Here is a 27,228-nt window from a genome sequence, read left to right as displayed (position 1 = left end):
ATAGGTACAAACATGGCAATGTGGTTTGCTGCCTCCGTCCCCCCATCACCTGTATCGGCATTTCTCCTCATGTTATTCCTCCCCAACCGTAGCACTTATTCTTTACCAACACAGTCAGAGAACTTGTATCTCCACCAGCTACTAATATAATTACAATATCCACCCCATCTCAAACACAAATTATTCCCGGTAACTCCCTTCAAGCAAATTCTGGCACCTGATGTGTTATCTCATTTAAAAAAATTGTAAATGGCCATGTTAAGGAGCCAAAAATAATGAAACCTAGGAATACAGAAACAGAACTTAGTGTTGTAATAAAAAACATAATTTACAACAATTTAGTTTGGTATGCATATAATGATATGTACAATAATTACTGTGGTTCATTGTTATTAGACACAAAATGGTAAGCACTATATTTAGGTGACTATTATTTCCTTTAGTTTTATACACGGTCTTCCTTATGGTTTAATTATTGTTACTCAGAACACACAAGGCATCTCTTTTCTCTTTCTCATGCACTGAGCAGGGTATGTAGCTGATGTCTTGTGAGTGTAGAGGACAGCCAGGGTACTACAATACTTTTCTTCCTCTTTCTTGCTGTTCTTCCCGTGTTGCCAAATGAACGCCTGTTTCTTGTCTCAGGTGATTTCTATTTGACCCTGATGTTCCCATTCTACTATGTGCTTACTCCTCGCCCCCAGCCAATGCTTTCCTGAGCAGCCCTCCTCTTTTTCTACTGCTTTGTCAGCTGGACCAGTTCTAGATCAATGTGATGCCAACCAGTGCCAGGCTCCTTGGGTCAGTAGGCTGTGCCTGGTATCAGGCTCTCTCTAGAACTGAAGGCACAAATATATTGAGATTATTAGTGCCCAAGAGTCTAACCAAAATTCTTAAAACATACTCAACAAATATAGCCAGGTAGTCAAAACCTTCAGAGCAAATGATGTCTGCTTACCTAAATTTTGGTTGCAAAGGAATTACATATGTTATGATGGGATTTCAGAAATATGACAAGGGAATTTTAGCTTGAGTGTCTCTTCAGGGCTTTGCTGAAGAACAGAAATCCAGTGTGTTTGGTTTCCTTGGCTGTCTGGATTTCTTCAAAGGGGTCCCCAAGAAGGTTCCTATCCTGCCCAGACCTCTCTCCATTCCCATAAACAGTGCTGCTGTCTGTGCTCCAAGCTCAGCACTAGGAGCCCTCCCCAAGGCACAGCCTTAGTTCAGACTGAGGAGAGCTACTACCCCAGCTTGTGGAGTTGAAAGGGGCATGTGAATGGGGTTCCCTTAAGAACAGAGATGAGGTCACAGGAGCTACGTTTATCCCTCTTCCACCATGCTACTCACTAAATAATGTTTACAATTCCTCAGTCTACAGTTGCTCCCTGGTAGTGTGGTATGTACTCTGAGGCTAAAATAAAACAAACTCTGCCAATAGACTAGGCCCTTTTGATCAGTCAGAAATGCTCAGTGCTACAGAAGCAGACCTCATCTCTATACCGAGTTGTCTCTATAAAACTGATCCTGTCTCCTGAAGATGGCTAGCATCCAGTCCCCCGGTGCAGAAGAAAGAAGCTTGGTTTCCCAAACAGGCAAGGACCACTATTGGTAGACAGATAGGTAAAAGAATCATTGGCCAGACGACCTGCACGGATTCAGAAAGAGTTGCAAGTATGATTCTTGTCACAGGGAACTGTGATCATTTGGCATTCTTCTCACAGATCCTGCGGTAGCTGATGTCACATGATGCAGCATCAAGTGTCTTGGTGAGCCCAATGGTCACACAGTTGAAATTCTGATTCTGATTGGTGACACTAAATGAGAAAAAAAAAAAAAAAGGATGATGATGGCCCATCTTTTTAGCTCAGCCTCTTCCTGATTCCAGAGTGAGAGTCTTGCAGTTTTGCCTGGAAGGGCAGCAGACTATGGGGCCCACACACACCTCTACTTACTTGGGCAGCCTTCTTTATAGCTCAAATTCCTCTCCTAATCCAGTTCCCCAGATGCAGCTCTAAACTGACCCTTTCCTGTCAGCTCTCCCGTGAGCTTGTATGGCTTGATACAGTCTTGGATCAACTCACTCTGGTGTTTGGTTAGAAGCATCTCATGGGCGGACTCTTCTTCCAAAGGTATTGTTGAGGACAGTATGTGTGTTCACAGTGGGAGAACAGAAAGAAAAAGGAGAGAGGTTGTGCATCCCTTTCCAGACTGTAGTGGCTTCAGAAAAACTTAGTGGGGATACGTGTTGGTTCTTTCACCTCTTTTTCTGTCATTCACTTTGTTTCAGTCTGACTGAAAAGACTCTGGTTTCACAGAGAGGTCATGAGTTTTGGACTAGCTTTGTTATCTATCTATCTATCTATCTATATTTTGAGATGAAGTCTCACTCTGTCACCCAGGCTGGAGTGCAGTGGTGCAATCTCGGCTCATTGCAACCTCTGACTCCAGGGTTCAAGCAATTCTTCTGCCTCAGCCTCCCGAGTAGCTAGGACTACAGGCATGTGCCACCATACCTGGCTAATTTTTTTGTATTTTTAGTAGAGATGAGGTTTCACCATATTGGTTAGGCTGGTCTCTAACTCCTGACCTCATGATCCACCTGGCTTGGCCTCCAAAAGTGCTGGGATTACAGGTGTCAGCCACCACGCCTGGCCCCTGCTTTGTGATATTTAACGCATTTCTAAGCTTTTCTTGTCCTCAATTCAACTGTCTGTGAAATGGGGAGTGATAAAAGCTTTTCATGTAGCATCATGGGGAATATTTCAGGAAACAACATATGCAAAGTGTTAGCATAGTGCCAGCATTAGCAGACACTGAATAAATATTAATTTCCTCCTTTCTGTTGGGAAGCCCAGTTACAAGCTAGGGGACTGACCTGACTCTGTCTGAATCACTACTTTCATATAAACACTGGGAAAATTATTGGTGTTCTCACCAATGCTTATCTCCATGGAACAAGTCATAGGAGATAGCCCTTGAGAATGAGAAGTTCATAGTTTTAAGTTGCTTATAATAACCTTTCTTTAGATAAAGAAGGCACATCTGGGGAAACTTGTAGGTGTTTTGCAATAAAATCTAGTATATAATTTCTGTGGGTTAAAAGCCTAAGCTCTTTTGATCAATGAGAAATGCTAGGTATTATAGAAACAGATCTCATCTCTATACCAGTTGAGTTGCCTCCATAAACCTGACCCTGTCTCCTGGAGATAGCTAGCATCCAGTCTAGACTCATATCCAGTCTGTTTGAAGTCAACATATTAAGCCCTTTTGATCAGTCAGAAATGCTCAGTGCTATAGAAACTAGCATCTATAGAGAGCTACAGATACATAAAACAAATGCTATGTATGTAGATTTGTTTGGATCTTGATTTGAACAAAATAATTTGCTATATGAATACTCTTCTCTCTCCTTATGAAAATTTGATCTCTCTCATAATAAAAAGTTTATAAAAATGTGTCTCAGGGAATTGATGGGTTGGAAGAAAGGAGAGGAGCAGAACAGAGTCAAGTGTCAGCATTTGAGCTATTCCAGCGTGAACCCATCAATCTCAGGTTTGGTCTTTTGAGGCAAACCAAGATTCCCCAGGAAACTGGGATGTTCACGTACTTGCCATTGAACACAGAGTTGTTGATCCAACGCCACTTTTTCTCTTCACGGTGGTACATTAAGCCAATAAAATACTTCTCAGCCTCAGTTAGGTCCTGAAGAAACTTCTAGAAATTAAAAAGAAATTTCAATAGTGAGTGTTTTAATGATGCCTCTCTTGAGCCTACGATTATATCTGATCCTGGGAATAAAGAAGGCTGGTAGGGAACTCTGAGACTGGCTGTAGCTAGGACTCACCATTAACCCTAAAGAGGTTGTCGTCAAGCTTCACAGGGAATCTGGAAACCTAGGTCTTGTTAAAACACAGACTGCTGGGCTCCTGGTTAAGTAGGTCCAGTCAAGGGAACCAGTAATTTACTTTTCTACCAAATGCCCAGGTGATACTGATGTTGCTGTCCAGGGACCACACTGTGAGAATGAAGGGGAAGGGGTACTGTGCAATCTAAAACAGGGTCATTAAAAAAAATCTGTCATGCTTCTATCCACAGGATTGTTTTCGTTGCCAGAAATTTTGTATGCTAAATAAGGCTAAATCAAGTGCTAACAAAATGGGTTTCACTTAGCAGAGGAAAACAGCAAGATTTAAAAGTGTATTGCTAAAGCAGATAATCCAAGAAGAAATAAGCAAGTGCTTGTTGAATATTTGCTAATTTGACACTAGTCCTAGACTAATTGAAACATTATCAATCATTTCAGCCAGAAGTGTTTCCTATACTTGTCATATGCCTCCCATAATCAGTGGGTATCCAAGTCTCATTCTTTCCATCCCCATGGCTATTGCCTTCGTTTCTACTTTTCTGAAACATCTTATTTCATTACTTTTTAAGGAATTACTGAATCTTCTCATTTACCAAACATCTTTTGAGTGTCTATTATGTGCCATGCATTGTACTAGGCTGAGGATATGGAAACAAGTATATTTATCCTCAAAGAAATTATGATCAAGAGGGTTGGCAAACTACAGCCAGTGGGCCAAATCCAGCCTGCATCCTGTTTCGGTAAATGTTTTATTGAAATGCACCCATGCCCATTGTTCACATACTGTCTATGACTGCTTTCAAGCTACAGCAGCAGAGTTGTATAGTTGTAACAGAGACCAATGCCCTGAAAAGCTTAAAATGTATATTATCTGGCCCTTTTTAAAGAAAGTTCTCTGACCCATGGTCTGAAACAAGAGTCCTTAATGCTGAATTATCATGCTGGAAGCCATTGATAGTTTCCCAGGAAAACTATGAAGCCACTGGAATTTTATGAAAAATATTTTGCTTATGTAATGTTTCTGGGAAGAGGTACATAGATTTTATCACCATTATTAAAAAGTCAGCGGTCCCCACAGGTTTAATAAGGGAAGACAACCAACTTAACCAGCATAATGAGGTATCTCAGGTGTAGTACTAGGACATTATATACTAGATCTGGAAGATGCAGAAAGGAGGAAGTGATCATTCTACATAGATCTGAAGCTTTTCTAGAATGATTGATGAGGTGATACCTGAGATGAATTTTAGGCTAAGTTTGTCAGACAAACTGTAGGGGAGGGTATGGACTTCCTGGAAGAGAGAGCATGGACTACAGGCAGGCGAGGGAGCAGCCTGGAGCATTCGAGGAACTACAGGATGCTCAGTGTAGCTAGTGCAGAGGTGGCAGGGAGGTGGTTTGAGAGACAAGGCTGGAGGGAAGGCACAAAGGTTGCTCTGTGCAAGGCCTGCATGCTGTAAGGTACACGGATGTGCTTCGGTCAAGGAATAGGTCAAGGCGGACATCTGGGCCAAAGTGACTCAGCGAGTTTAGGGCGTAGGCCTATATAACAAGTATATACTTGTTATATAACCTGTTTGTGTAAACTCATGCTTGGCTCGGAGCCACTATTGTTTGAAGAAGGTATAATTGACCTGCCAATTGCTGTGCATGCAGCTCGGCTTGGCTAAACATGTCTTGACATGGTACAGGCACTCTTGTGCAGGCACTGGCGCCCAGAGAGAGAGAGAACCAAAGCTGTCCATCTGCAAGATCTTGCAGAGGGACAGAGGGGAGCCAGGACACGGCTCAGCATGCACTCATGCCCAGAGAGAGAAAGAATTAAGCTGCTGACCCTGAAGGCAAGGGACAGCTGGCTGCGCAGCTGTGCATGGGAGTGGCAGGAGCAAGCAGCCGAGACAGACAGTGTGAGAAAGCTGCTTATGAGAGAGCTGCTGAAAACTACAAACTACATGCCACCTGCTTATGGCCCCCTAAGTGTTCTTTCAGCTATCTGCCACCCACCCACTCCCCTCAGACCTCAGCTTGGAACCTGACCCTGAGTGTGACATTTGGTGTAGTCATGAACCTGACATATGCCATGCTAGGAGAACTGGGGTTTAAGCCACTTTAATTTGGAAAATGGCACAGACAGTTTAGAGCCTTAAAGGTATCATGATGTCAGTTCTGTGGAGGATAGCTAGAAAGAGGGCAAAACTGGAGGCAAGGAGATGAATTAGAAGAATGCTGAAGAAATTCAGGCGAGAGTTGAACTATTTGTTGTGGGCATAGAGAGAAAAGGACTTGGTTAACAAATAATTGAGGAGGAAAAGAGAAGGTAAAGTTCGAGAAAACTCTTAGCCTTCAATCTTGGGTAAGATGACTACTCGCCAGTATGTGGAACGCAGAAGGAGGAGTGGTGGGGTCAAATGTAACTCATTCAGTTTTGAACATAGGTTGTGGGGCTCTTGAAATATCAAAGTGGAATTTGATATACTTGTTTGGAGGAGAAGGATGAGCTGGAGATACAGACTTGAGAGTCACCAGCAAACCATTGGCATGATGACCTCTGTCTTTTTCTTTTCCTTTTTTCTTTTCTTTTGAGACAGTCTTGCTCTGTTGCTTAGGCTGGAGTGTAGTGGCATAATCATGGCTCACTGAAGCCTCCGCCTCCTGGGTTCAAGCAATTCTTATGCCTCAGCTACTTAAATAGCTGGGATTTCAGGTGTGCACCATCTCACCTGGCTAATTTTTAGCAGAGACGTAGTTTCACCATGTTGGTCAGGCTGGTCAGATGACCTTGTTCATCACCAAGGATGCAAATTGAAATCCACAAAACTTAATGGGTGTGGCAGACTTGCCACATTTGTCTCTTCCTTTTGCCTTCCCTCCTTTCCTCTTTTAATTCCCCTGTCTTGCTCCTGGTTTTCTACCTGAGGACGTTTTCCCTTGCTACCTGGGTACTTATCCCTAGAGGGTCTGTAGCATCCAGATCCCTTGGTCATCTATTACCAAGATTCAGAGAAAAAGATCCTCTAACAAATTCTTCTTAATCACAGGAGAACTTTTTAGAGGAGGAATAAAGGGATAGAAGCGAGATAAGCAGGAGTATAGTGTATGTAGCACAGTGTCTAAGCATTTAGACATAATTTATTTTAGTCAATAATTGATTAGAGTATGGGTTTTGGAGTCAGTGAGATCTAAATTCAATTCCATATTCTGTTGTTTGACCTTGGGCAAATTACTTTTCTGTGCCCTAGTTTCCATTTATAAAATGTGAATAATAATACATCCTTATGATTGTTATGATCATTAACTGCAAATTCAGTCCTATGACCTGATTATTTGTTTTTCATATTACAAATGTTGTCAATCCACATCTTCCTTGTTTACTATGCAGACTGGGATGGTACATTGACATTTCATATCTACGAAGTATTCTTTTAGTTGTTAAACAACTTTTACACACATCAGCTCATTTGGTCATTTGCTACACTTTAAATATCTTGGCCCATCCCCAGGATACCAGCTCATTGCTGTGCCCCATAGAAAAGACCACAGGTGTGGATTTCTGTGGTTAAATGAAACTGAAAAACATGCTGCTTCACTGCTACTAAAAAGAGTCTCCTAACCCCCAGTCCAGAACAAACAGCTTCAGTTTTTCAGCCACCTCCCCATTCCTCACTCCACTCCTTCGCCACTCCCCTAAATTTCCACCCCATAACACCCACTCACTGAGGCTGTGTAGAGTGTATGGCTTTACTGTACCATTCCAGTGTCCTCACCAGTTTCTCTGGTGTGTTGACAATTGCCAGTGTGGATCCTTTTCTTTCGCAAAACTCTCTGCCTTCATTCCAAGATGATTCAGAAGTGGATAAGAAGAAACATCTTCCTTGATGAAATTCCCACTCTTTCGGGCAGGCTGAAGAGGTTCAAGAAAGGAGAGTATGAGATTACTGGTTTGGGGTATAAATCCTGGAACTAAGTCATAAAATAGTGATACATGGTTTTGTTTTGTTTTAACAAATATATTGGTACAAATTACTCTCCATCCAGGAAGAAATTCCACCCAGTCTAGTCCGGTTCCCTAACAATAATATAAAAGGAGAATAAGGAGGAGCAGAGCACAATGGCCAAATATCATTCCCCTACAGGAACACCAAATTTGAACACTATCTGCACACAAAAAAGCACAAACATGTACATGAGAACAAAAAATTAGATGAACACTCAGTACCTGGGTTTAATTTCCTATAGCTGAAGGAGATACTGCAGAGGGCAGGAAAGACAGTCTTGAATTGCTGACACCACCCTTCCTCTATCCTTGCCGCAGTGACAGCTGGCATGGTAAAATCTATGTGCATGGGAGAGGGAGTGTGCAGGGATTTTGAGACTTTACATTGGACTCAGTGCTGCCCTGTCATTGTGGAGGGCAAAACGGGCTGAACTCAGCTGATGCCCAACCATGGAGGGAGCATGCAGATGATTGCTAGCCGGAGGGGAATAACCCATCCCAGTGGTTGAAACTTGAGTTCTGGCAAGCCTTGCCACTGTGAGCTGAATTGCTTTTGGGCCCTAAATAAACTTGAAAGGTAGTCTAAGCCACAAGGACTGCAACTCCTAGGCAAGTCCTTGTGCTAAGCTGGGCTTTGAGCTAGTAGAATTAGGGGGCACCTACTGAGATACCAGCCAGGGTGGCCAAGGGAATGCTTGTGCCATTGCGCTCCCAACCCCAAGAAGCACGACTTGCAGCTTCGAAAGAGACCCTTTCTTTCTACTTGAGGAGAGGAGAGGGAAGAATATAGAGTGCTTTGTCTTGGATACCAGCTCAGCCACAGTAGAATAGGGCACTAGACAGAGTTGTGAGGTCCCGATTCCAAAGCCTAATTTCTGAAAGATATTTCCAGACACACCTAGACACACCCTGAGCCAAAAGGGAATCCTCTGTCTTGAAGATAAGGACACTATCCTGACAGGATCCCTCACCTGCTGATGAAAGAGTTCTTAGGCCCTGAATAACCAGCAGCAATACCTAGGTAGTATGCTGTGGGCCTTGGCTGATACTGAGCTGTCTCAGAGGTGAGACCCAGCACATCCTTCTGCTTGAGAAAAGAAGAGAGAAAAGTAAAGGAGGCTTTGTCTTTCATGTTATATAGCAGCCTGGTCAAAGAGAGGTAAAGGAAAGCTCTTGGGGTCTAAGATTCCAGGCCTTGACTCATGGATAGCATTTCTGGACCTGCCCTGGATCAGATAGGAGCCCACAGATATAAAGGGTGGGTTCTTGGCATTCATGACAAGCTGACCAAAGGGCCATTGAGCCTTAAAAAAAAATCAGTGGTAGTCTGGCACTGACCCTGCAGGCCTGGGGTGGCAGTGGTCACAGGGTGAGCTCCTCTGCCTGTGGAAAGCGGAGGGAGAGTGGAAAGAACTGCGTCTCATGATTTAGTTTCAGCTCAGCCACAGGAAGATAGAACACCAGGTAGATTTATAAGGTTTTGACTCCAGTCCCTAGTTCTAAGATAGCATCTCTGGACCTATTTGAGGCCTGGGGGAACTCACTTCCCTAAGGGAAGGTCACAGGCATGGCTGGCTTCACCATGTGCTGATTACAGAGCCTTAGGACCTTGATAAAACATAAGCAGTAGCCGAGTAGTGGTTACAGTGGGCTTTGGGTGAGACTCAGTGCTGTGCCGGCTTCAGGTCTGACCCAATGCAGTCCCAGTGGTGGTGGCCACAGGGATGCTTGTGTCATCCCATTCTCAGCTCTAGGCAGCTCAGCACAGAGAAAGAGACTCTGGGAGAAAGTAAGGAAAAAGAACAAGAGTCTCTGTCTGGTAATCCCGATAATTCTTTCAGATCTTATCCAAGAACAACAACGTGGGTACCTCTATGAGTCTGCAAGACCCACAGTGTTACTGGGGTTGGGATGTCCCCCATGCAGATAGAGCTTAGATCACAACACCCAAGTCCTTTTGAATACCTGGAAAGCCTTCCCAAGAAGGACAGGTATAAACAAACCCAGACTGTGAAGACTACAATAAATATCTAACTCTTTAATGCACAGACACTGATGAACATCCACAAATATTAAGACCATTCAGGAAAACATGACCTCACTAATTGAGGTAAGTAAGACACCAGGGACCAATCCTGGAGAAACAGAAATATATGACTTTTTGTACAGAAAATTCAAAATAGCTGGGTTGAGGAAACTCAAAGAAATTCAAGATAACACAGAGAAGATATCCAGAATTCTATCAGATAAACTAAGAGATTAAATAATTAAAAAGGATCAATCAGAAATTCTGGAGTTAAAAAATGAAATTCACATACTGAGGAATGCATCAGAATATCTTAATAACAGAATCAGAGGGATCACAGAAGTCAGAAGAGACAAAAGAAAAAAGAGTAAGAAACAACGAAACACAGCTGTGAGATCTAAGAAATAGCCTCAAAAGGGCAAGTGTAAGAGTTACTGGCCTTAAAGAGGAGGTAGAGAAAGAGATAGAGGTAGAAAGTTTATTCAAAGGGATAATAACAGAGAACTTCCAAACCTAGAGAAGGATATCAATATCCAAGTACAAGAAGGTTATAGAACACCAAGCAGATTTAACCCAAAGAAGACCACCTTAAGGCACTTAATAATCAAATTCCCAAAGGTCAAGGATAATGAAAGGATCCTAAAAGCAGCAAGAGAAAAGAAACAAATAATGTACAATGGAGCTCCAATATGTCTGGCAGCAGACTCTTCAGTAGAAATCTTACAGTCCAGGAGAGAATGGCATGGCATATTTAAGTTGCAGAAGGAAAAAACCCTTTACCCTAGAATAGCACATCTGATGAAAATATCCTTCAAACATGAAGGAGAAATAAAGACTTTTCCAGAAAAATAAAAGCTGAGGGATTTAATCAACAACAGAACAGTCCTATTAGAAATGCTAAAAGTAGCTCTTTAATCTGAAAGCAAAGGACATTAATGAGCAATAAGAAATCATCTGAATATATGAAACTTGTTGATTATAGTAGGTACATAGAAAAACACAATATCATAACAGTGTAACTGTGGTATGTAAAGTAGTCTTAAGTAGAAAGACTAAAAGATGAACCAATAAAAATGATAACTACAACTTTTCAAGACATAGTAAAAACAAAGTTATAAATGGAAACAACAAAAAGTTAAAAACTGGGAGACAAAGTTAAAGTGTAGAGTTTTATTTTCTTTTTTTGCTAGATTTGTTTGTTTATGCAAGAAGAGTTAAGTTGTTAACACCTTACAATAATGGGTTATAAGATAGCATTTGCAAGCCTCATAGTAACCTTGAATCAAAAAACATACAATAGATACACAAAAAGCAGAAATTAAATCATACCACCAGAGAAAATCACCTTCACTAAAAGGAAGACAGAAAGGAAAGAAAGGGGAAAAGAAGACCGAAAAACAGCAAGAAAACAACGAAATGGCAGAAGTAAGTGCTTACTTAATAATAATATTGAATGTAAATGGATTAAACTCTCCAATCAAACTATGTAGAGTGGCTGAATGGACGAAAAAACAATACCTAATGATCTATTTTCCGCAAGAAACACACTCCACCTATAAAGACACAAACTGACTGAAAATGAAGGGATGAAAAGAGATATTCCATGCCAATGGAAACCAAAAAGGAGCAACAGTAGCCATACTTTTATTAGGCAAAATAGACAAAACTATAAGAAGACACAAAGAAGGTGACTATATAATGATAAAAGGGCCATTTCAGCAAGAGGAGAATTTAACATTCTGCTTTCAGCATTTGACCAGTCTTTCAGATGGAAAAATCAACAAAGTAACATTGGACTTCATCTATACTATAGATCAAATGGACATAATAGATATTTATAGAACATTCTATTGATCAGCTACAGAATACACATTCTTTTCCTCGGCATATGGATTATTCTCAAGGACAGACCATATGTTAGGTAAGAAAACAAGTCTTAAAACATTCAAAAAATTGAAATAATATTAAGCATCTTCTCTGACCACAATGGAATTAAACTAGAAGTCAGTAATGAGAAAATTTGGAAACTGTATAAATACATGGAAATTAAACAATATGCTCCTGGATGACCAGTCAGTTAGCAAAGACATTAAGAAGGGAATTGGAAAATTTCTTGAAACAAATGATAATGAAAACACAACATACCAAAACCTATTGGATATTAAGATGGAAGTTTATACCCATAAATATCTACATCAAAAAAAAAAAAAGGAAAACTTCAAACAAAAAACCCAATGATAAATCTTAAAGAACTAAAAAGCAAGCACAAATCAAAGTCAAAATTAGTAGAACAAAAGAAATAATAAAAATCAAAGCTGAATAAATTGAAATGAAGAAAACAACACAAAAACATCAATGCAACAAAAGTTGGCTTTTTGAAAAGATAAACAAAACCAATAAACCTTTAGCCAGACCAAGAAAAAAACGAGAGAAGGCTCAAATTAATAAAACCAGAGATGAAAAACGAGACATTACAATGGATGGCACAGAAATTCAGAGGATCATTAGTGACTACTCTGAGCAACTATATGCCAGTAAATTGGAAAATCTAGAAGAAATGAACAAATTCCTAGACACATACAATCTACCAAGATTGAACCACAAAGAAATCCAAAACCTGAACAGATCAATAACAAGTAATGATATCAAAGCCATGATAAAAACTCTCCCAATAAAGAAAAGCCCAGGATCCAATGGCTTTACTGATGAAGTATTAAAGAAGAATTAATACCAATTCTACTCAAACTGTTCTGAAAAATAGAGGAGGAGGGAATAGTTCCAAATTTATTCTATAAAGCCTACATTACCCTGATACCAAAACCAGATTGAGACACATCAAAAACAGAAAACTACAGGCAAATATAGTGATCAATATTGATGCAAAATACCTCAACAAAATACTAGCAAGCTGAATTCAACAACATATTAAAAAGATCATTCATCATGACCAAGTGGAATTTAACCCAGGAATGCAAGAATGGTTCAACACATGCAAATTAATCAATATAATACATTATATCAACAGAATGAAGGACAAAAACCATATGATCATTTTAATTAATGCTGAAAAATTATTTGATAAAAGTCAACATCCCTTCATGATAAAAACTCTCAAAAAACAGAGCATTGAAGGAACATCCCTCAACAAAATAAAAGCCATATGTGACAGACCCACAGCTAGCATCATATTGAATGGGGAAAAAATGAAAGCCTTTCCTGTAAGATCTGGAATATGGCAAGGCTGCACCCACTTTCATCACTGTTTTTCAGCATGGTACTTGAAGGCTTAGGTAGAGCAGTCAGACGAGAAAGAAATAAAAGACATCCAAGTTGGAAAGGAAGAAGTGAAATTGTCCTTGTTTGCAGATGATATGATCTTATGTTTGTAAAAACCTGAAGATTCCACCATAATGCTATTGGAACTGATAAATTCAGTAAAGTTTCAGGACACAAAATCAACAGACAAAAATTAGTAGCATTTCTATATGCCAACAGTGAACACTCTGAAAAGAAATTAAGAGACTAATCCCATTTATAATGGCTACAAATACAATAAAATATCTATGAATTAACTAAAGAAGTGAAAGATCTGACCAATGAAAACTGTAAAACACTGGTGAAAGAAATTGACAAGGGCACCAAAAAACTGAAAAATATTCCATGTTCATGGATTGAAAGAATCAATATTATTAAAATGTTCACACTACCCAAAGCAATCTGCAGATTTAATGCAATCTTTGTCAAAAACCCAGTGACATTCTTCACAGAAATAGAAAAAATTATCCTAAAATGTACATGGAGCCATAGAAGACCCAGACTGTCCAAAGCTATCCTAAGCAAAAAAGTAACAAAACTGGAGGAGTCACGTTACCTGACTTGAAATTATACTACAGAGTTTTAGTAACCAAAATGCCACGGTACTGGCATAACAACAGACACATAGACTGGAACAGAAGAGCGAACCCAGAAATAATTCCATACATCTACAGTAAACTCATTTTTGACAAAGGTACCAAGAACATGCATTGAGGAAGGGACAGTGTCTTCAATAAATGGTGCTGGGAAACTGGATATTCATATGCAGAAGAATGAAACGAGACCCCCTATCTCTTTACATATACAAAAACCAAATCAAAGTGGATTAAAGACATAAGTCTAAAATCTCAAGTTATGAAAATGCAAGAAAACTTTGAGGAAACTCTATAGGACACTGAAGTGAGCAAAGATTTCTTGAGTAGTATACCACAAGCACAGGCAACCAAAGGAGAAATAGATAAATGAGATCATATCAAGTTAAAAAGCTTCTACTTAGCAAAGAAAACCATCAACAAAGTGAAGAGACAACCCACAGAATGGAAGAAAATGTTTGAAAACTACCCATTTGACAAGGGATTAATAACCAGAATATGTAAGGAACCCAAACAACTTTATAGGAAAAAAAATCTAATAATCTAGTTAAAAATTGGGCAAAAGATCTAAATAGACATTTCTCTAAAGAAGCCATACAAATGGCAAATATAAACATGAAAAGGTGCTCAACACCATTCCTCAGTATAGAATTTCAAATCAAAACTACAATGAGGTATCATTTCAACCCAGTTAAAATGGCTTTTATCCGAAAGACTGGCAATAACCAATGCTGGAGAGGATCTGGAGAAAAGGGAACTCTCATACACGGTTGGTGGGAATGTAAACTAGAACAACAACTGTGGAGAAGAGTTTGGAGGCTCCTCAAACAACTATAAATAGAGCTACCACATGACCCAGGGATCCTACTCCTAAGTAAAGTTTCAAAAGAAAGGAAATCAGTCTATTGAAGAGATATCTGCACTCCTGTTTTTAATGCAACACTTCACAATAGCCAAGATTTGGAAATAACCTAAGTGTCTATCAACAGATGAATGGATGAAGAAATGTGGTACATATACACAATGGAGTACTCTTCATCCATACAAAAATCAGATCCTTTCATTTGCAACAACATGAATCGAACTGGAGGTTATTATGTTACATGAAATAAGCCAGGCAGAGAAAGACAAACTTTGCATATTTTCACTTATTTACAGGAGGTAAAATTTGAAACAATTAAACTCATGGAGACAGAGCATAGATGGATGGCTGGGAAGGGTAGTCAGTGGGGAGGTATGGGGGAGAAGTGGGGCTTGTTAATGGGTACTGAAAAATAGAAAGAATAAATAAGACCTAGTATGTGCTGGCACAACAGGTGACTAGAGCCAAACATAGTGTAATTGCAGATTTAAACATAACTAAGAGTTTGTAATTCTTTAGTCTGTTTGTAACACAAAAGATAAATGCTTGAGGCAATACTCAGAAAATTAAAAAATACTATATACTCAGAAAATTAAAAAATAAAAGCCAAAATAATATATATAAAGAGAATGAACTGGAAGATCTTTATGGTCCCTTTGAGCAAAAAAGTTCCATAAGAATAAAGACAATGGGAGAAGTCGCTAAGAATTCAGTGCATAAGAACCTAGGGGATGGAGAGTAGATTGTAACCATGCACTTTACCTGTTCCATAGCTCCTTGTGGGAAGGAAGCTGTTGGGACTTGGGGAACTGCTCCCAAAAATCTGTGAGACTGAAGTGAAAAGAAAACCTGAACGTTACTGTATGACGAATACAACACAGAAACAGAAACATCAGAGTATGGGCTGTGTGACTATCTCTGAATCATGGAGATGACAAGAAGCTCTTGGCCACTCTGAGCTAGAATGTTTCAGAAAATTTCTTGCTTTGAGCCTTCCATCTAACTACCATTACTTGTCATGCTCGACACCCAAATCCTATTTCTTGTCTCTCTCTTTTTTTTTTTTTTTTTTTTTAAATATAGCAGTAGGCATCAAATCCTGAGAAAAAGAACAGGAGAAAGGAAAAGTAATGGAGGAATTTAGTGTCAGAGGGAAACTCTCATATTCTTATCTTATATAAACCTTTGACAGTGTTTTCTCCAAACAACTGCTGGGAGTACTTCTCTCCAAGTCTCCACATAGCATCTTTGCTGTTCTTTCTATTTCTGGTGTCCCAAACTCAATATGAAAACTCATAATCCCGGGCAGCTCTGGGACTCTTTTCTCATCAGCACTGTATTAGGTCTAAGGACTGAGGCTAATTGGAACAAAATTTCAGGGCCAAGGGGATTTTGGCAGACAAGGAAGCAGGTGAACTTTATGGAGATTTTCTAAAAGCAGAGAAGGGTCCATTCATTTCTAGAAACCCATATAGGGGACTCATTTTCCTGGGAACACTGGCTGTCTGAGCAGGCAGCTGCAGTGGCTTCAGAGGTTGGTCAAACATCGCATCAGGGGTGCCGGTTATTTGTCCATTGTGGTTGAAGACAACTTTACTCTGAGATCAGATTACTTACATTTATCTTAATGAAACAAATTGGCATTCACTTTTTATTTCAGTATCCGGTTCATGGACTCTAAGATGTATTAGCCTGGTTTTCATCAGAAACGACTTTGAGATTATAACTGAGAGGATTCAATAAATATTTTCGAAATGGTCTTTCTCCTAACGATCTCAGTAGTAATAGGTGTCTTAAGAGGAAGTGAGAGGAAGGATGTTCTTGGGTAAGATTTCAAGAGGAAGCTGGTTTAATAGGGAGAGGAGAACCATGCCCCACTCATCTCTCAATCTCCAATAGCTACTTGCTATTAAGCACTTTCACATTCTATTACAATGATTAGATATAAATTACCCCCATATCCAGGAGGAAAACTGATGATCAGGAATTTCCCTCAGTCTGCTCTTGGTTTTCTCATATATAAAAGAAAGGGAATTAATTAGAAGATCTTTATGGAACATTTGTCCAAAAGAATTTCTTGGGAAAGGAGGCTGTGTGGAAGGTCTCTAATAATTCAGCATGGAAGTAGCAGGAGGATGGGGAGATTTACCACCGTGCAGATTACCTGTTCCATAGCTCCTGGTGGTGGTGGTGAAACCATCGTCGCTTTTGTTAAAAATCTGTGGGACTGCAAAGAAAATCGGCTGTTGGCTCAGCCCCAAATGTGACTGCATGATGAATATAGCAAACAAACCTCAGCACAGGGGCTGCCAGGGTACTGTGACTGTTAGTGGGAAATACTGAACTCTCTGACTCAGTGAAGATGCGTAAATGTGGTTTGTGACCACATTCACTTATTCATATTTCTTTCCTGCTGTCTGACTTGATATGAATTGCACCTTCAGATTGCATCATGAGGAAGACACTTCTTAGCTAACTACTGTCTCCTACTCACATTTCCTTCCTCATTTTTATCCCTATCGGCTTCTGGGGCTGGAGAAGATTCTAGTTTCTGATTGCAGTGAAATCCTTTGATAGGATAGTGAAATCCTTCTTTTACTAGGCATTTGGATGAATTAATTTATATGTACACAGACAGAAATTTCTTTCTCAGTTAAATCCTGTTACATTATAATTCAGCTCTTACCATGGTCTTATCATTGGGTTGAACTGGAGCTGTATTTTTAGATTTTGGCAACAATAACAAGCACTGCTAAGTACTTCAGCTGAGATCACCCAACTAACACTCTACTAGCAAAAGCTTTGCATGGGTTCTAACCATCAGAAACTGGTAAGTTCTATATCTCCAAGGTAGACCAAGGAGCCTGGCCCAGTGTGTGTGCTGGGGAGTGAGAAAGGCATTGCCAATTGACCTGAGTTTGGGTCAGTGGCTCTCAGGTGGAAAGACTTGGGTATGTGACGTTTACACTCAAGCTTGCATTCTGACAGAGGAGTTCATGAGCAAGACAACACAGAGGTTAGGGCAAGAGGTTGCCCAAATACTCACAATAAAGTAGAAAGAAGGTCATTCCAACAACTTTAATCACCACCACAATCAGCCCAGAGATGATCATGTGCCAGTTCATGATGAAGGAGCTGCAGGGGCCTGTGAAGATTAGATTATAACAGGATCAGAATTCAGGAACAAGGCTGATTTTCGCCAGGACATATCCCAGCCTTTCGCTCAGAGTACCCAGAGCAAGGGAGGCTTGGAAGATAGGCAAGGCATTGATAGGTACCAGGAGGCGACCCATCACGGGCCAAGAACACAGAAAAAACCATGTATTGATTGGAGCCTTTGAACTTGGAATGCTGCCTCTCCTTCACTCATTCCCTGGTCTAGGCCTCAGTCTGGCCCTATTTGTGGTCTCCTAAATTCTGTCCAACAAGTAAACCCTCTCCTGTATTTTGAGAACCCTTATCCTTGAAATGACCCCTGTTCCCAAGGACCTTAGTTTATAGTCTTCACCATAGTTTGTAGTCTTCACCATACTGACTTAAGTTGTCAGAAGCCTCAACCTTCCAAACGCCAGGGGTAGGTGACTGTAGACAGGACAGGCATCCCTGAAGGTCTTGGCATTGGGGAAGAATCAATAGTCTGTGCAGCCAGGACAGACAGACTCACCTCTTTCTCTCTGGAAGGCTGGGCTGGCTTGCAAATGGGGGTCTTCCTGGTGGCCTAATACTTGGTGTGGCTGGCAGGGGCCCCGTCTCCTGAGAATATGCTCCTTCTGCTCAGGCAACCTTCTTCCTTCTTCACAGTCTCTGCCTTGGCAGCAATCCCAAGAAATACTTCTTCCTGTTCTGTGTTCTTGGCAAAGGGAGCAGGCGGGGCAAAGAAGGGAAGAGAGTCTCTAGCCCTAGTGGTGAAAAGGAGTTCCTGCCAGGGGAGTTCTAACACTGAGGAACATTTTAAGGAGAATTTGGAAAACAAGATACCTCAACACACACTTGCCCTTCCTCCGTGTCTACATCTCCTTGATATATGGGGGGAAGAGAAATGTAGTAAAGTTTTAGCAAGTGTTGAATCTGGATAAAAGGTAGCTGGAAGTTATTTGTAATTTCCTTACAATATTTCCACAAGTCTGAAATTATGTCAAGTTAAAAATGTTAAGAAAAGAAATCCAGTTAAGATGAGCAGGTCCTTGCTATTCCATTTGTTCCATTCGCTGGAGCTCTGCTCATTCCCCTTTATCATGGACTCCTCTCTGGCACCACCTGCTCACCTTTCAGACCTCATGGTGGCTCTTCAGTGTTTCTTGAGCATGGCACTCTGCTGGATACAGCAGTGGGCTGTGGTGAACAATACTCAAGTCCTATTATCAAAGAGTTTTTAATTGCATATTAAATTTGAAAATTTGCTTTTTTTTTTTTTTTTTTTTTTTTTTTTTATGGTGAAAAGATATACATATATTTAGAATTAGCCAGCTGGACTCGGTTTAGATGATCCCAATTTTGTTGGCAACATCCAAAGCATCGTAATCAGGAGCCAGTCGAACATATGCCTTCTTCTCTCCATCAGGCCGAATCAGGGTGTTGACCTTGGCCACATCAATGTCATAGAGCTTCTTCACAGCCTGTTTGATCTGGTGCTTGTTGGCTTTAACATCCACAATGAACACAAGTGTGTTGTTGTCTTCTATCTTCTTCATGGCAGACTCAGTGGTCAGTGGAAACTTGATGATAGCATAGTGGTCAAGTTTGTTTCTCCTTGGGGCGCTCTTCCGAGGATATTTGGGCTGCCTCCGGAGTCGCAGTGTCTTGGGCCGCCGGAAGGTGGGTGACGTGCGGATCTTCTTTTTTTTGTGGCTGTGGACACCTTTCAATACTGCCTTCTTGGCCTTTAAAGCCTTCGCTTTGGCTTCGGCTTTAGGAGGGGCAGGAGCTTCCTTCTTCGCTTTCGGCGCCATCTTGTGAAAAGGGTGAAAATTTGCTTTTATTTTCCCTACTATAAAAGCTACATGTGCTCATGACAAAAGATGGCTGGAAAATATTAACAAGGAAAATTGAGAAAACAAAAGACATTTATAACCTTGTACATTTAGATATAGTCATTGCTAGCACCTCAGGATGTATTCTTTCGAGATGAGTAGGTAGATAGAAAGATAGATGGATGGATGGATGGATAGATGGATAGATGATAGACAGACAAACACTGGTTCACATAGAACAATAGGAACATATCATACATATTATTTTGTAATCTATATGCTCAAGATTAAGGTAACGCTAGGTTATATATATCTTTACATGTCAAAATGTAGATTTTGATAATGTATTATTTAATATGTGCATAGCATTCAGGTGAAAAAGTGAGCGTATGATTTATTTATTCAGCTGTAAAAGTATGTGATTTCTTTAACAATTGCATAATGACAAATCTAGTAAAGTGTGGTGGAGAAGAACAAAGTTTTTCAAATTAGTCCTGGTTTTGATTCCTGGATCTGGCCTTTGCTAGCTGAACATCCTTGATTAAGTTACCAAGTCTCTTTAACTTCCATTTCTTAATCTATAAATTATAGATAGTTATAGAGTAATTATAGTAAATATCACATAGAATTGTTTGGAGAAATGAGCAAGATAATGCTTATAATTCAATAGCATGATACCTAGCATCTTTTTATTTTTTCAGAAGAATGTAGTTTGATATTTACTTAGTATAAAATGTTTGTGCACAGTTTTAACAAATACAACTTTTACAGATCTGTTTTGAAAATGTGGTGGCTATGTACTTGGGTTTCATACTTTTAATTACTTCATCCATCAGTTTTTTTTTAACTGTCTTGTAACTGCTCAGCTCAAGTTTAGTTCCCATTAGTCCACTTCCACCTGGTTTGAAACAACAGAGTCTGCCTTCCTCATGATTGCCATTGTTAAGGTTCCTGTTGTCAGATGTTCCTCCTCGCCAGTAGGGTCGACTATAAGCAGTGTCATCAAACACAGCAAATGAAGTTGCAACTGGATGAGTTCTAACATTCAAATAACCTTTCTTCTTTAAATTAACTTCGGTTAGTATTCTATTTCCTAAAACACCCAATGCACAGTGAACAGCTGAGTGCATCCATCATTTTACATGTCCCTAATAATTTTCTTAGGTTAAGTTATCAGAAATGTAACTGCTGGATCAAAAGACATGTACCTTTGAAGGGCTTTGAACCATTATAGGTGTGTTTTGTTTTACTTGGAGAATCCTCTGAGTTTTTTGAAAAATCTCATTGAACCTGATTTATCTGGTCACAAAGTAATTAATTCTAGATCCTGGATTGCTGTCCAGAAGAATCCATATATTTATTGAACAATAAATATGGACAATTATGCCAACAATGTTAGGAAGTATGGGATTCAGGAGACTTGGTTTTTATTGTTTAGAAAATTTTTAACAGAGACTTTCTGAATAACTTAATAAAATCTGTACACTTGGATAGCAAGTGAATCTTTTATAACAAAAAGATACGAGATCTTTCAAATACCATCAAAATAGGAGAAAATGTCATAGCATAAAAGGATGTCCACAGAAGTTTTGGGGATAGTACTCTGACTGATGCCTTGTGGGTTACCTCTCCTCTTCTGGAAAATCTATAGAACAATCTGAATTCTTGTTCAAGACTTTGGACTCCAATGTTTTCCTTAAACTTGACATTATCAGAAACCTTGCTAAAAAAAAGTCAATAGTCTGCAATGGCAAATGCCACTGAGGGGTTACTAGAGATGAAGTCAATAGCATATGGGGCCCATGCCCATCGCTTTGGGAAAATAATCAGAAAGGGGCTTCTAGTCACACAATTGTAAGGAAATACCCACACATTGTTTTCTGGGAAAGAAACCCATGAGATCACTAATTTTTAAATGTTGTTATAGACTGAGATAATAAATTCTCTGCTTAGTGAGTCAAATTAGATCTCTTTCCCCAGGCTGAGTCCTAAAAATAAAGAAAAAGTTTTATTAAAGAGTAAAACTGAAATTTAACTTTGGCAACCTTCATGTGATATTAAGTTGGAAATGCTAAGTCTTTAGGGACAGTATTATGTGATGTTGTAATTGCCTAACCAGACAACGGAGTCAGCTCTAAATTGTAATTACCACAGAATTAAGAAGATAGAAGAACATGCCCACAATTGTAGGTAATTTGGAAGGGACACAGTATATGGCTAAACAAGGCTTCTGGGTATATTGTGTGTGTGTTGTGGGGGAAAACAGCAGTGTGTGTGTGTGTGTGTGTGTGTGTGTGTTTGTGTATTAACATAGATAGTCACTAAGAGCTCTCCAATCCTATCAAGAGCAAAAGAGGATCTATAAAGTTTTGTTACTCCAGCTCCCAGGATCGCCTGTTGATGCTGATAGGGTATGACACCACACAGCTGGGCCACTATTTTCAGAATGTTTACCCTATAGTGACAGTGGCAGCAACAATACCAACTTGGTGGACTGACCAGACTTTGTGAAAGTAGCAACTGTAACCGCCACATTCGGATTGGGTGTCCATGGGGTATCAAGAAAAAAACCAGAAGAAAGGCCATCCTATGATTCATTAATTGGAGTTTCAAAGTGATATCAACATGAGTATTTAAAAAACAACTTTATTTTGTATCTCAAGATGATAAAGCCTAGTACAGTCTCTTGAGCCTTAATAGTAGGCATATATATATGAAAGTATATGTATGTTTCCTTAAATGTATATTGCAGGAATTCTCTCAGGCAGTTTAGTGAGAAAACCTAAAAATTTGAAAGCGACCTGATGTTTTCCCTTATTTTCATAGTCAGAATTTTTGAATGGATTGCCAGTTTTCTTTTCTTTTCTTTTCTTTCTTTCTTTTTTTTTTTTGAGAAGACGTCCAGCTTTGTCACATAGGCTGGAGTGCAGTGGTGCAGTCTTGGCTCACTGCAACCTCTGCCTCCTGGGTTCAAGCAATTCTCCTGCCTCAGCCTCCCGAGTAGCTGAGATTACAGGCACATGTCCCCACACCCAGCTAATTTTTGTATTTTTAGTAGAGACGGGGTTTCACTGTGTTGGCCAGGCTGGTCTTGAACTCCTGACCTCTTGATCCACCCACTTCAGCCTCCTAAGGATTGCCAGTTTTCATGGCCCCCTCTTTCCCACCTCCCACTTACTCCTCAGCTCATGCCAATCTGAGTTCCACTATGACCACATCACTAAGTGATGACTCCTATTTGATGAATTAAATGGGCTCCTTTCAGTCTTTATGCCACTTGATCTTGTGGCAGGGGCCCACATCAGCTTACATTATGTAATCTTTTTCTTGGTCTCCATAATTTTACATTCTTCCAGATTTCCTCCCTTCTCCCTGGCCTCTCCATTTATTATTTTCTCCTCTGCCTATTCCTCAAATTATGTACTTATTCCTCCTTTCTTCATATCAAGGTTTTAATCACCATGTTCATGAAGCTGATTCCTATGCCAGAAAGCTATTCCTATATCACATTCCTTTATCAGAGAGCTTCAGATCTATAAATCTCTGACTAGTTATATTTTTCACTAAGATGCTTCACAGACACCCCAGAGTCACCATGCTCTAAAATGTATTAATTGCTATACCATGGCTAAAACATGTTTATTCTCTTATGTTCCATGTCTCTGAATGTAAAGACCATTTGTTCAGTTGCCTGAATCATGAAGTGTGGCTATTATCCTTGGCTTCTCTGTTTCCATCCTTTGTTAATATTGAGTGTCAACTTGATTGGATTGAAGGATGCAAAGTATTGTTCCTGCATGTGTCTGTGAGGGTGTTGCCAAAGGAGATTAACAGTTGAGTTGGTGAACTGGGAGAGGCAGACCCACCCTCAATTTGGGTGCGCACCATCTAATCAGCTGCCATCTAGGATAAAAGCAGGCAGAGGAACGTGGAAGGACTGGCTGAGTCTTCTGGCCTCCATCTTTCTCCTGAGACTTATTCATTACCATGAGAACAGTAAGGGGAAACTGCTCCACGATTCAGTTATCTCCACCTGGCTCCAACCTTGAGACATGGGGATTATTACAATTCAAGGTGAGATTTGGGTGGGGACACAGCCAAACCATATCACTGGTGTAAATGGTGAACTGACTTTTATGAAGGTACATCAAGCTAAAGGTTCATCATTTTATTTGGTGATGGATATTGTATATAATTTTGTCACAGCAAGATCTCTTTATATGTTTTTATAGTGTTGTGGCCTATAAACTAGTGATTTTTAAACTCAAATACCTGTAAGGACCTGAAAATTAGTATAATATGTAAAGACAACCAGGAATAAGAAAAACATCTGTCAGAACTATACAACTTTATTTTATTGAATGAAGTACATAACACAAACATGCATAATATTGGAGACAATATATTAAATGCATTGAAAAAATACAGTTGGGCGGGCGTGGTGGCTCATGCCTGTAATCGTAGCACTTTGGGAGGCTGAGGCAGGTGGATCACTTAAGGTCAGGAGTTGCAGACCAGCCTGGCCAACATGATGAAACCCTGTCTCTACTAAAAATGCAAAACTTAGCCAGGGATGGTGGCATATGCCTGTAATCCCAGTTACTCAGGAGTCTGGGGCAGGAGAATCACTTGAACCTAGTAGGTGGAGGTTGCGTGAGCTGAGATTGCACCACAGCACTCCAGCCTGGGCAACAGAGTTAGTCTCCGTCTCAGAAAACAAACAAACAAACAAAACAAACCAAAGAGAGAAACAAAAGAAAAAAAATACAAATGGATAATTGGAAAGGTTTCATTATTAAATTATATTTTCTTAATCCGATATACCTTTTATTTGGAAGTAGAAACCTAGTAATTTTTCTTTTGTAGATTATAATTTCAGGTTAATTCATTCATAATAATGTGATTTACAAAATATTGTCTTTAATCTACTAACTAGGAACTATATTTAATTGCATTCTAACTCAGAATGGAAAATGGTTGTTTCCAGTATAGATTTTTCTAAACATAGATAGAATATTTGCCCAATAATTTTAAAGGTAGAGAACATATGCTAGAAATTAATCTTTCATTTTATAATCTTAGAATTTTTGTGTCATGTTATGTTTCTAAAGACTATTTTTGCCATAGGAAGTCGACTAGATTGTTTATTGTTAATATGCCTTCCAAAAAAACTCTTTCTAAGAATGAGAGAAACTCATTATACTATTGTGTATCTACATGTAAATGTCCTGACAGAGAAATATTTAAAGTGTTTACATAGCATGTAATGTCAACAAAAACAGCCGAATCTATGATGTAATCTTTGAAAAATATATTACATAATATTTCAGGTATACAAAAAAGTAAATGATAATAATAATAAACACCTATCTCCTAACCTAAGAATTGAACCATTACAAAATAATGGAGTCACTTTTTTTTTTGAGGTGGAGTTTCGCTCATGTTGCCCAGGCTGGAGTGCAGTGGCACTATCTTGGCTCGCCACACCTTCACCTTCCAGGTTCAAGCGATTCTCCTGCCTCAGCCTCCTGAGTAGCTGGGATTACATATATGTGCCACCATGCCCGGCTAATTTTGTATTTTTAGCAGAGACAGGGTTTCATCGTGTTGGTTAAGCTGGTCTTGAACTCGTGACCTCAGGTGATCCGCACACCTCGACCACCCAAAGTGCTGGGATTACAGGTGTAAGCCACTGTACCCATCCCAGAATCTCTTTTTATACTACTCTTCCATCAGCAGTAACCATGCTCCTGAATGAGGTGTTTATAATTCTCACACATTTCTTTCTGCTTTGTCACCCACTTATGGAACCCTGTATAGTATGTGGTGGTGTTTTGTAGATATTTAAGAACTGAAGTAATGATATCATAGTATACAAATTGCTCTAAAACTTTCTTTGCTCATTCAACAATATATTTGTGAGGTCATCCATGTTCATTTCATGGCTGTGTAGCACACCATTGCATGAATATATCACAATGTGTTTATCCATTTATCTATTAATAGGTATTTTGATGTTTCCAATTTGGTCAGTGTTGGAGCTGAGATTTGCAATTACTGACCATGATGGCTCCAGAACCTCCAGGCTTAACAATTGACTATACTACTTTCAATTGGATTGCCTCTGAAAGTTCATATCCTAGAAGCAAAAATTAGTGGAAAAACCTCTGTACATGATATTCAAAGGTATTGCTCAAAGATCTAAATGGAAAATAAAAGACACAAAATAGTGCTATAGGAATCCCCAGGTTTATACTAAACTAAACCATATGTAAAAAAAATTGCTTAATTCCACCAGGTGTTTACACAAATCAAAAGGCACTCAAGCATCACCTTCCCTAGACTCCTACTAATTATTTCCATAATTAATCTGAGGCTGGAATGTCTGGGACTAACTCTGGAAATCCTTAAAGTTCATAGATGGGTGATTAGGTTTGTCATGTTTCCCTCAGGCTATGTGTATCTGTGTTCACACTTCCACATATGAAGGGCCCCACTGCCTCTCTGCTCCAACTAGGAGATGCCTGAGGACCTGAACTGTGTCTGCAACTTGGGAGATGCTAGCCCTCAGCAAAACAGTGAAGTCAATATACTTTGTCTTCACCGGTTCTTTTTCCAGTCTCCCCTACTTCCACTTTGGTGATGAATGCCCCTCAAATGCACACAGTATATTTGCTGAATGATTAGGAGAAGAGATGATATGGATTGAGAGGGACTTGGAGCATTCCTCCAATAAAATTACAAACTATTAAATAACTGTGTATATTTAGGGCCTCTTTTGCACAGAAAAGCTCAGGGTTGATGCCTGTGTCGTCATTTCATCTCCCAACCTTATTTACAAGCACAATACCTGCTCAGGCAGTATTTAAATGAATAGTACTTTTAAATAAATAAACCTTTATTTAAATTTAATCATAACCTGTCAAGTTAAATATACCTTGCAAACAAAGTGGATCAAGTAGACTAAAACAAAGCATATAAGAGGCTCTACCAATAACCCATTTCTTAGATTTTCTCTGACAGTTCATCTTTTTTTTGTACTGAAATTTAATCTTCTATTTAGATTTCCCATTGAGTCTGAGCCAGGCCATTCTAAGAATAATGCTTTTTATTTTCCCGATCCATAACAAACTTATGTGTTTATCCCTTCTCTATGTGTCTGCCCATGGACTTAATTGTTCCATTTATGTGATTTTGTACCACTCAGTGCAGCATACATCTTTTGGTTGAAAGGGTCAGAAATTCAATTCAAACAGATTTAGGCAAAAGTGGTGTGTATTGGTTCATGGAATATGATAAAGCGTTGTTCAATGAAACCCAAACAGGGCAAGGATATAGCTGGACCTCTGGAACATTGGGAACTGAATAAAACCAGGTCTTAGCCATATTCACCTCTTTGTCTCTGTTCATTTGTGCATGTAGTAGGCTATAGGGTAGAGAACATAGCTATGAGAAGCTGCTGGATTTCAGGTCTTATAAAAGTTTTCTTTGATCAAGTTAGAAAATTACCAAAAATAGACTTTGATGGGCTTACAGTGAATCCGTCAAATATGGTAAAGGGCAGGATCACGGAGAACACTTAGCGGCAGCACAGAGAAGCAGT

At 39.6% G+C, this 27,228-nt stretch overlaps 3 protein-coding genes across 4 annotated transcripts in view; 1 reads left to right on the top strand and 2 right to left on the bottom strand.

Annotated features, from left to right (window-relative positions):
- Window positions 1-27,228, top strand: part of MGAM (maltase-glucoamylase) — a 253,259-nt gene that overhangs the window by 82,390 nt on the left and 143,641 nt on the right. The window lies entirely within an intron of this gene.
- On the bottom strand, window positions 298-18,479 carry CLEC5A (C-type lectin domain containing 5A). 2 transcript variants are annotated; one of them, XM_012447493.2, is made up of 7 exons: window positions 18,320-18,479; window positions 17,702-17,800; window positions 16,820-16,882; window positions 15,418-15,486; window positions 7,630-7,766; window positions 3,608-3,714; window positions 298-1,814 (listed from the first exon to the last, which is right to left on the bottom strand). In XM_012447493.2, exons 2-7 carry the CDS (start codon window positions 17,778-17,780, stop codon window positions 1,700-1,702), a joined length of 570 nt encoding a protein of 189 aa, XP_012302916.1. In that variant the 5' UTR covers window positions 17,781-17,800; window positions 18,320-18,479; the 3' UTR covers window positions 298-1,699. The 2 variants fall into 2 exon arrangements, with proteins under 2 accessions (XP_012302916.1, XP_012302917.1); XM_012447494.2 differs by lacking the exon at window positions 16,820-16,882.
- On the bottom strand, window positions 19,071-19,612 carry LOC135268336 (large ribosomal subunit protein uL23). Its single transcript, XM_064360767.1, has one exon. The coding sequence runs from the start codon at window positions 19,602-19,604 to the stop codon at window positions 19,134-19,136; it is 471 nt and encodes a 156-aa protein (XP_064216837.1). The 5' UTR covers window positions 19,605-19,612; the 3' UTR covers window positions 19,071-19,133.

This window comes from Aotus nancymaae, unplaced genomic scaffold, assembly GCF_030222135.1.
Source record: "Aotus nancymaae isolate 86718 unplaced genomic scaffold, 86718_ANA_hifiasm-v0.15.2.pri h1tg000002l, whole genome shotgun sequence".
Classification (NCBI taxonomy): Eukaryota; Metazoa; Chordata; class Mammalia; order Primates; family Aotidae; genus Aotus; species Aotus nancymaae.
The sequence above is the reverse complement of the archived record's forward strand: the minus strand, read 5'-3'. Positions and strand labels throughout refer to the sequence as shown.

Excerpts from the sequence above, each read along its gene's own strand:
- CLEC5A (XM_012447493.2), bottom strand. The coding sequence starts at position 17,780 with ATGAACTGGCACATGATCATCTCTGGGCTGATTGTGGTGGTGATTAAA. Across the intron at positions 16,883-17,701 it reads GACCTTCTTTCTACTTTATT|TCCCACAGATTTTTAACAAA; the intron begins GTGAGTATTTGG and ends TTTTCTTTGCAG. Across the intron at positions 1,815-3,607 it reads AACTCTGTGTTCAATGGCAA|TGTCACCAATCAGAATCAGA; the intron begins GTACGTGAACAT and ends TTTCTCATTTAG.
- LOC135268336 (XM_064360767.1), bottom strand. The coding sequence starts at position 19,604 with ATGGCGCCGAAAGCGAAGAAGGAAGCTCCTGCCCCTCCTAAAGCCGAA.